At 36.2% G+C, this 9,994-nt stretch overlaps 2 protein-coding genes across 2 annotated transcripts in view; one reads left to right on the plus strand and one right to left on the minus strand.

Moving 5' to 3' along the window:
- Positions 1–6,429, minus strand: part of LOC105391361 (huntingtin) — a 37,646-nt gene extending 31,217 nt beyond the window's left edge. Inside the window, exons 1-12 of the mRNA XM_048630489.1 lie at positions 6,235–6,429; positions 6,019–6,160; positions 5,719–5,840; positions 5,086–5,303; positions 4,541–4,672; positions 3,919–4,052; positions 3,397–3,589; positions 2,759–2,919; positions 2,150–2,296; positions 1,607–1,716; positions 1,148–1,272; positions 138–958 (exon numbers count right to left, since the gene is read on the minus strand). Coding sequence (XP_048486446.1) covers positions 138–958; positions 1,148–1,272; positions 1,607–1,716; positions 2,150–2,296; positions 2,759–2,919; positions 3,397–3,589; positions 3,919–4,052; positions 4,541–4,672; positions 5,086–5,303; positions 5,719–5,840; positions 6,019–6,160; positions 6,235–6,299 — 2,370 coding nt within the window. The 5' untranslated portion in view covers positions 6,300–6,429. The remainder of the gene's footprint in view (positions 1–137; positions 959–1,147; positions 1,273–1,606; positions 1,717–2,149; positions 2,297–2,758; positions 2,920–3,396; positions 3,590–3,918; positions 4,053–4,540; positions 4,673–5,085; positions 5,304–5,718; positions 5,841–6,018; positions 6,161–6,234) is intronic.
- A 292-nt stretch (positions 6,430–6,721) lies between these two features.
- LOC105391352 (pyridoxal phosphate homeostasis protein) lies at positions 6,722–9,801 on the plus strand. The gene is made up of 4 exons (XM_011562817.3): positions 6,722–6,920; positions 7,105–7,465; positions 7,661–7,902; positions 9,388–9,801. Exons 1-4 carry the CDS (start codon positions 6,828–6,830, stop codon positions 9,457–9,459), a joined length of 768 nt encoding a protein of 255 aa, XP_011561119.3. The 5' UTR covers positions 6,722–6,827; the 3' UTR covers positions 9,460–9,801.
- Positions 9,802–9,994: the final 193 nt, after the last annotated feature.

Consider the following 9,994-nt stretch of genomic DNA (forward strand, 5'->3'; position numbering starts at 1 on the left):
AATATAGGAGAACCACAAGAGCCAATTGCAATCACATTGTAAATTTGCGTAGAATAAATAAATAAGAAATAACAAATGTCACAAAACGCTGCCTTGTGGGACTCCTAGCTAGAATAACAAATGTTTCTATCCCTTACCTTTAGAACAATCTCCACAAGTTTATCCGTATTAATATTCTCGCTTACATCTTTCGGCAAAACACTATAGTTTCTCCATCTATAATAATCGCCATGTGATAGCTCTAAAGCAGCGTACAAATAGTTCCCGATGCACACTCTGACTAGGCCTCTAATCTGTGGATCGTTGTGATCACAGAGTAACACGAATACATCGGACATGTGTTGGTATTCATACTCTTTTATACATTCATCAACTTTCTCTTCATCATTTATATCCAAACTGGGTTCTGGAGCATCTTTACTCTGAACCTCATCTGTTCGTTTTAACGACCTCTTTGGCTTCTCCAACTCTTTCATAGCATCTAGGTTGTCTAGATTTGTATTCGATTCTCCAAAGTGATCGAATTTCATGTCCAAATCGATACTTGAAGATAAAACATCAGCGCTGCTTGTCATTGGATAATAAGTAGGGTCATTGCTCCCTGTCATATTTGAATTACTTGTAATATTACTATTAGTCATATTGGCGTTTGTATTTGCACTATCAGCACTTATTCCGCTGGCCATTAGGTCGTTTTTCAAATACACCTTGCTGTCGAGTATATGACTAGGAACATCTTTAAGGGAACTTTTCTGTTCTATGCTATCGATAGATTTTTCTAAAGACCTACTATCCTTCTTGAATATTTGGTGAGCTGTATTTGGTAGTGGGTAGTCCATACTTTTATTGAACAAGTCTTGACTAAGTGACTCCGACATGGAATCTTGAAAGCATACATTTCTTTCAAGTATGAAGTCATTTATATTATCTTGATTTGAGTCTGTACCTTCTGACGCACCTAGAATATGAAAAAATATTGTTTATATATTTTTCATAACACACTATATGTGTATAAAACCTCTGATTTCCATAATTTTATGTTAATATTCTTTACAAATATAGTCAAAAATTTACATTTGTTTGTCGGGATATCTTGCAATATCAAAAATCACTGATACTATGCGAAATTATATTTATAGAAACTCACCAGAAACATTATGAGACTTGATATCGACCTCCTTGTCTAAATACGCCGTCATAGCCTGAGGGTAGAGCCGCAATATTTCTGACAGACAATTCAAAGCTGATGCTTTCACTGAGACACGGACGGATCTGAAAGAAAACATCATCATCATCAGCCCATATGTTTTCTTCTTCTTATCTTGTCGGTGACAAACACTAAAGCTAGATACTAACACCGTGGTAAAATTATTGGCCAGTCGTATTAGGGTTTGTCGCTGACTGCCCAGGGTGCGCTAGACGTACACAAGGAGCTTTCTTGCACCCCTTCACAGCATGTGAGCCTCTTGTGCCCATTATCATAAGTTATCTATTGTCTTAATTTGAACTTTATGTCATCGAGTTAAGATTCAAATTCAGTGTAATATACTTTTCTACTGGTCTATATTCCCCACAGATGTTACAGACCCTATCGCCATCAACTTACCTGTCAGGTATGAGCCCTCCCTTGTATCCGGTCAGTATGAACTTGGAGACCAGCAGACGGGCGCAGTACTTCAGGGCACTGTCTTCATCGTGGGACGACCCTATGTTCACCTGTCAAGGAATTAACATTATTTATAGTTAAGGAAATAGACGTAATAGCACAAAAAAACTTCAAATCACTCCCACAAATTTAATATTGAGCATATGTGTCAGGTATGTTACAGCATTAAGCATTTTTATGTTTTACGCTAGTGTTTGTGGTAATATGCCATGAGTGTGAAATGTGTGATTTTAAGTAAAGATATATTTTTTTACTTTGGCAGCACGCTTTGGATTTGATTTATTGAGCGTCGTGGATAGCATGTTTCGGAAACCCTTCCGAAAATCCTATATCAACCAGCATACCTAACACAGGGCGCAAGTCACACATGAGAAGACGTGGTAAAAGATTTCGAACGAGCGCGACGCAAGGTTTTTATTACGTTTTGCGCCTCGAGCTAGGTATTTAGTCACTTCTCGCTCACTATTATCTAATAATAATTACCTTAAACCCCTGCCCCGCCGGTTCAACGAGCTCGCCGTCGCTGTCGGCGCGGCTCGCCTCGACCTCGTGCAGTTTCTCCGACAGGTCCTTGCTGAGTTGCGTAGTGTCCAACTCTACTGCCATCTCGCTCGTCGGTGAGTCTGGCGTCTGGGGTTGAAAGAGATAGATTGAGAGGTGTTGTTGCGTTAGACTCGTTAGAGCAATGAAGAGCCGAGTACGTTCATGTCTGATGTCACTGTCATCGTATTTTTTTTCATTTCCTTATAAAGTGGCACAACAGTCACCTAACTTTGTTTCATGTAAAGTGCGCCACCTAGCGAAAACTACCGGAATCCGACATGTGAAAATTACTGTATGCAGATAAGAGAAGCAAGCCAGGTCCAGATATATTTTTTATATAAAGTGGAGATCTAGCGATAATTAGCAGAAAACTAATAGCATAAAGTGTATGCTGTACTCCTAATACGGGTTTTTACCTCTAGTTTGTTTGGTTTTTATAGGTTATTTTATCTTAAAATAGAATTAAGAAATTATACACTACTCCAGCTGTGTCGCGGCACCAGATAAGTTGGCTTTACTACACATACACCAATATTAGGGGTGTCCCACCTGTATAGTGAGGTCTTCTAAACTTCGGCGCGGGGTGTCCCACTGTAAGCCGCCCAGGTGCAGAGCCCCGCTGATCGTCAGTTCGTTACTGTCAGCTGGTTCCGAGTCTTTAGTGTCGTACGATATGTTGGAGATTATTGAGGTTATTGCGCTGACTGAGCCTGTTGGGAGAGAGGTGTTTGGTTAGTTAATGATGTGGAAAGAAAAATATTTCAGTGGGATAGGCTGCATTTTTTAAGCCAATGGGATAACTAATTTAGTTATGTACAGGAATTATTTAGGAATTATTAAGATACGAGGTTATTTATGATTCGAATCGAATATGAAGAGCCCATAAGCAAAAGAGTAACACCGTAATAAGATCTGAAATCAATATAGCGTAAGAAAATCTATGTTTTAAGAGTGCTGCTGCGGTAGGTAACCAACCACGACTCTACCTGGTTATATTTTAACTACCAATTGCATGACAAACTTCGTTCGTTCCGTTATTTTGTTAAACTAGATTAACCACATCCATTCATGTTCAATTATTCAATAAAGGTTCAACAGATAACGCTGGGAAAAGCATGTTTCTTAGCTATTTTCACATGAGCACTTTCTAACTGGAAAAAATATCAAAATTAGAATTAAAAACACACTTATATTCCGACTATGCCCTTTCTTGTTGACCCTAAGGTCTAAATTAGCGCAGCGTCCCTGCTTCTCCAGTAACGCCTTCTTGAACTCGCCGGTAGCGTGGGACAAAAGTACAGATAAACACTCCATGATCGAGTTCTGTATGTTGTGCTCGACTGTACTCTGCTCTATATAGTGCAGGATCAACTGGTATATCTGAAAATGATTCATTTATATAAATTAGATTATTAGTTTAACAGTTGATTTAATAACAGATATCTGGCTTTTAGATTATACTACTGTACCACATAGCCAAAATCCATAGCTCAAACAAGAAATTCGAATTTAAAAGATGTTGGTAACATAAGATAAGCCAAAAGGGGATGACAGAAGGCAATTTATATCATTATTATTCAGTTCAGTGTGACTCTCTGTCACTCAGTAAATCAGTCACCACCTTGCACTACTATACCACTATACCACTTTGCAACAGCGTGTAAAAATTAAGTTTTTACTCTTTAACTCTAAAAAGCATTGAAACTTACCTCTAAATAATCCTGTGTGACAAACAGATTCTCATCAGCCAGTTTCTGTATGTCGTTGATCTGGAAGATGGCTCGCACCATGCCGAACCACCCCAGGACCACGTTGTTGTCACTGGACTGTGGCCACAAATTGTCTGCAAATTACAATAATATTGTATACGTATCAGTAGAGTATGTTAAATGTAAAATGATGGCTTATTATTTACTCTTACTAATACTTATAGAGCCTCTCGTAGGTACGAGTTTTGCAATTTACGAAAACTAAAAAAGTTAAGGTTTTCTTCTGTCATCTGCATACATTATTGTCTCTAAAAAGTTTTATGATGGTTTCCACTGCTTTGTGTGTGAGAAAACGTGAACTTTTATAGTTTTCGACAAACTATCAAATGCTGACAGTTATTGTTTATGTGTAACATTAGAATATCCATCTCAGCATTTTACAGCCGGTTTGTTTTAAATAGTGAAATGGTCAACCGAAATTTAATATTTTTTTCATTAAGGCTCTATACTATAGCCTTCAGGCTTACTATTCAACTTTTGCAACACCTTATTGTTTATCAAAGCATTTTCGAGTACCAACTAGGACAGACATATTTTTTAGTACTCTATGACTCAGACTCACCAAACACCTTGTCCAGAACATTGCTGAGTAGTGGTGGGCGGTGGGAGCACAGCCGAGCCACGGTGTTGGCCACCCCGCGTCTTACGGCTGGCTCTGATGATTCTATGTGCGAGAGCAGGGCCTTCGATAGCTCTGTAAGAGGAAGGATTTTAATTTATATCTGGTTTAAAATATTTATTAAGAAAAGATGGTATGTAAAGTTTAAATTTAGAATGCCAATGAAGTGGTTTTTTTAAAAAAAAACATGTAGGTACTTTATACAAGAACATCAATTGCATTACAGCTCATTATAATAAACTCAATTACTTTAATATGTTTTTGAAATTAAGCATAGTATAATTATTACAAAATGCACATACTTAATTCTAATGATCACTTTATTACACTATTAACATTAACGAAACAACATCAAAAACATGCTACACAAACTTACCTAGTCTAAGTATACATTTACTCAACATCAAAAACATGCTACACAAACTTACCTAGTCTAAGTATACATTTACTAAATTACAACACACTCTCATTAAAAACCACAAACTAACCTGTCATCTCTTCATCAGTAGTATACTCAGCTAACGCATCGAGAATGCGAGGCAAGTTCGCCTCCAAAGCCTCTACAATGAGCTGTATGTCTCTCGTCTGGCGGACTATTTGGCTGAGCTTCGGGAACAGAGTCTGCGCTTGTGCCCGGATCTTGCCCACTCCGGGACGCACCCAGCACTCGCCCAGGCAAACTCGTGACAAGGCCGCACGGATCCATCTGGAATAATGGATTGATATTGCTGTCGATTTTGAAGGCAGAAATTATAATTTTAAGCTTGTCAAAACCTTCATTCCTTTACTTAATTAAAATTCGACTCTATGAGTGTTCCTGTAAATGTAATTTTGTGCTGCCAATATTTATAGATTAAAATTAGAATTTCAGCCTTCAGCTATAATAGCTAGCATTAATACTTTAGTTGAACATCATGAGTTGATATATGCCGAAACAAACTTTGCATTAGTATAATAATATGCGATTGTGTTAAAGAATTTTGTGGCATTGGCACATTTCCTTCCTTCCATTAATGGATTTAGTTTCACATCATTAGTATAATATGTAGGATACTTTTAATAGTCTTCGAGCATTGAGAAGTACACAAACATTTTAATATGATTTTAACAATAACACTCACCTGGCATTCCTAGTCACATCAATTTGATTCTGCAGTATAATGTTGGTCTTGTATGCGTGGAACGCAAAACCTCCAACCACCGCGCGGTTGAGCGCTTCATCACCTACTAGACGTACTTCAGCCTAAAATTGAAACGAATTTATGAGGAATGTTTAATGATATTAAATTTATGGCCATACATTTAAATAAGTACATTTTTATGTGAGTGTTTTAGATGTATATAAGTTTTAAATTTTAAGGTACGATAAATAATTTTATTTCAGTTCAATCAGCACTATTACATAGAAGGAAATAACTTACACTGTCGTTGCTAGCCAGGGAGAGTATTGTGGGGATCGCTACGTGTAATAGATTAGCGTAGTGTCGAGCGTAGCTTGGACGACTCCCCAGGGCTCCCAGACACCGGCCCAGCGTCCCAGCGGCCGCCTGCAGCTCATGGCTCCTATAAACAGCACAGACTCATCAATTAATATGCACAGGAAGCCGGAAATAGCTGTTTATAACTCCATAACTTACTTTTTAGAACCCTCGTTGTTTTTGAGGAATTCTATAGCCTTTTCCGCCTTCTCTAAGACGTTCATTGTAAATGTCGCCTTAAATATCACGTATTTGTATGGAAACACTCATTTTATCTTCAATTTATCACGGTGAACAAGTCAAAATACGGTGACGAAAATGACAAATAAACGGAGCAAAAATCAATTCGTTATTTCGTTTGACGTTTGGTGTCAAGATCGGAAATTAATGTTTACTAGTCATTTTGCAGTAAAATTTGTTTTAAAGTAGTCCGTATTCTGAGAATTTCACTTATATTTTAATTTCCGAACGAAAAAGTGAATGAAACGTTGTCATTCAAAATTAAAATACGTTCAACTTATATTGTCCCTTGAAGACATTAGGCGAAATACTAGTTAGCAAATTAGACTTTATTTCCAACATATAAGATCAGATATCAAGCTTATAAAACATTGAAGACAACCCGCTGAGCTATCTACATAAAATTGATAACATGTCAAATGTCAAAAACTCACAACAGAATTATCACAGATTTCGTTTGGAATTTTTGGTATTGAATTTATAATCAAATAAGTACACATTATTTAATTATTATGTCATCGGACTCTCAAGAGGATTTCGATGTAATGTTCGGCCTTAAAACAGTGCTATGCCAAATTGAAGGTGCGGTGGCTAGAAGGAGTAAGGTAAATTGTTAAATTACATTGGTTAAGTACTATAACATTTGTTTATCTAACTAGTAAAGTAATCAGTAAATCTTCTTCCTACACTTAGGTACATATTTAAACAGAATTGTAGGTATATAATGAGGTTATGGAAGATAAATCTATGTTCTAACCTATATTAAAGCAAAAACATCATTTTTTACAGGACCTGCCACAAATAGCACCAAGGCTCGTAGCTGTGTCAAAAATTAAGCCGGTTTCACTTATAATTCAAGCGTACGAAGCTGGTCAAAGACATTTTGGAGAAAACTATGCCAACGAACTAGCTGAAAAAGCCCACAATACAGATATACAGGAGAAATGCAAAGAAATAAAATGGCACTTCATTGGTAACTTACAATCGAATAAAATAAACAAACTTTTGGGCTCTCCTGGGCTTTTTGCGGTGGAAACAATTGACTCTGTGAAACTTGCTGATACTGTCAACAAACAATGGGCAAAATACCGGAAAGAGGAAGGTGATAGGCTGAAGGTTATGGTACAAGTGAATACCAGTGGAGAAGAAGGTTTGTTCTGAAACTTTTTAAATATACCCTACCTAACTATACCAAACCCACATTATTTTTGACTTTGTTTGTTTGCTTTGAAAACGTTTAAAAATAATTAGTTACCAATAAAGGATGTTGTAGGATCAGTGCTTAAATCATTAATTAATTCTAATGACGAAGTAGTATTTTTAATCAGCATCTTATACTTTACAGCAAAGAATGGTGTGGAGCCAAAAGACGCAGTTGCACTTTATGAACATGTTCTAAAGAACTGTGCAAATCTTGAGCTTCTGGGCCTTATGACGATAGGGCAATATGGCTACGATGTGTCTCAAGGACCGAACCCAGACTTTGTTTCACTTGCAAAATGCAGACAGGAAGTTTGCGAGAAATTGAAGTTAGACATAAATAAGGTTGAATTGTCAATGGGAATGTCTACAGATTTCGAGCATGCGGTAAGAATGCGCATAGTATTTATTATCCTAATCCTAACTAATATTATAAATGTGAAAGTAACTGTGTCTGTCTGTTACTTTTTCATGCCAAAACTACTGAACGGTTTTGAAAAAAATTTTGTATACATACGGTCTAGACCCTGGGAAAGAACATAGGCTACTTTTTATCCCGGAATTCCCACGGGAAAACTTTTTGAGGCGAAGCTAAGCGCGCGGGAACCGCTAGTTGAAAATAAAAGTACCTACGTGGTCATTCATAAACTGTTTCAATATTCAGGAACTGTATACGCTTTTATAATAAATTATCAAATGAAACAATAAACCTTACTGAGACTAAATTTAAGAATTTTGTAAAAACGACATTATGTAGTAAAGCTTATTATAGTATAAATGATTACCTAAATGACAAAAACGCGTGGTCTTGTCCACCTCAGCTAAGGCATTTGGAAAAATTAAATGGATATGCTTGAGTAAAATTATATTAACTAGATATAAGTAAAATTGTATTAGTTATAAGCAAAAAGTTGAAAAGATGCTTGAGGAGTTTCTTTCGCCATTTCTTTCCTCTTTAGGGCGGATTCGACCAACGTCGAGTAACTTTTTACTCACGAGTAAAGTACCAGTTACTCGCGAGTAAGCAGATTTTGCATTCTACCAAACCTGAAACCAAGATAACTAGCTTATCCCAAGAATAAAATGTTATACCGCCAAAATTGACCGTGTAACGAGCTTATCCGAGAGTAATTTTGTAATGGCGGCAGCACATCAGCTGATTAGAAAACCGTCATAATGACATATAAACACATCTGTCAAAACATAAACAAAAGTACGTTAAAAGGCAAAGTCTCAGAAGAAGAACAGCGAATAAAATTTTAAAACATAAACAATTTCATGCTTTTATAATCCATTCAAACTAAGTTGGCATGTCATTTCTATTGCATGCTTTGAAACGCAGCTATTTTTATTTGCATTACAGTTTCGTTCCTCGTTCATTCAATTTAATCATGGTATAACTTGGTAGAATGCAAATGTACTTATCCTAGATATTTACTCGCGTATAATTTTAATTCCGGTATAGTTATTCTCGTGTAACGTGATGTTTGGACGAATTCACCCTTAATGACGGGGCCTTTGTGAAATGCTGGTAGATTATGACTTTTGACAAGTAATTCTAATATTCTATGTCGAAAAAATAAACGATTTCATTTCATTCATTTCATCCTAACTAATATTATAAATGCGAAAGTAACTGTGTCTGTCTGTCTGTCTGTCTGTTACTCTTTCACGCCAAAACTACTGAACGGATTTGAATGAAATTTGGTATACATACGGTCTAGACCCTGGGAAAAAACATAGGCTACTCTTTATCCCGGAAATCCCACGGGAAAACTTTTAAAGGCGAAGCGAAGCGCGCGGGAACTGCTAGTAATTTGTAAATCACTCTTGTGTCACAGTAATTCTGCAAAATTTTCATTACTTTTTCAGATTGAACTGGGTGCAACAACTGTACGCGTTGGAACTAACATTTTTGGTGTAAGGCCACCAAAAAGCAAATGAATTTTTAATATACCTACTTAACTACTTTATGCTTTAAGTGTTTCAAAAGTGAATTTCTGTTAAATTTATTACAATCCTCTACGTTTGTCCATACATATGGAAAAAATAGTTTCCAAACTTTTTATAAGTACTACCTGCATAAGTGGGTGTTTTTATTTTATTTATTTACAGTAATCTACATGTCTAGATTATAACTTATAAACCAACATAATCTATCGAAGCATAGGCCGTTTATAATTAATTATAAGATAGTTATGTTATTTCAATAATGTTAAATAGTTAAGGGATGTTATACCTAGAAAGCAAATAAATATACTTTAGTAATAAAGATTGTTATATGTTTTTTTTTGTTTTTCTCAATAAAATTCTAATAGGTAACAAATGGAACTTAGTTATGCATAATGTTATTGGATACCTACGTTTTGAGGTAGGTAGGTACATCTTATAATTTCTAGGCACTACAGCAAATTCTAGTGATTTCGGCCTAGCTGGATCAACTAGAAGTAGTCTTTTAGTTATTAGAATTAGGCTTTTA

The sequence above is a fragment of the Plutella xylostella genome, chromosome 26 (assembly GCF_932276165.1).
Source record: "Plutella xylostella chromosome 26, ilPluXylo3.1, whole genome shotgun sequence".
NCBI classification, from domain to species: domain Eukaryota; kingdom Metazoa; phylum Arthropoda; class Insecta; order Lepidoptera; family Plutellidae; genus Plutella; species Plutella xylostella.

Bases quoted from the DNA above. Each gene is read 5' to 3' on its own strand.
- LOC105391352 (XM_011562817.3), top strand. From the start codon at position 6,828: ATGTCATCGGACTCTCAAGAGGATTTCGATGTAATGTTCGGCCTTAAA. The intron at 6,921-7,104 runs GTAAATTGTTAA...CATTTTTTACAG, and splicing joins CGGTGGCTAGAAGGAGTAAG to GACCTGCCACAAATAGCACC. The intron at 7,466-7,660 runs GTTTGTTCTGAA...TATACTTTACAG, and splicing joins GAATACCAGTGGAGAAGAAG to CAAAGAATGGTGTGGAGCCA.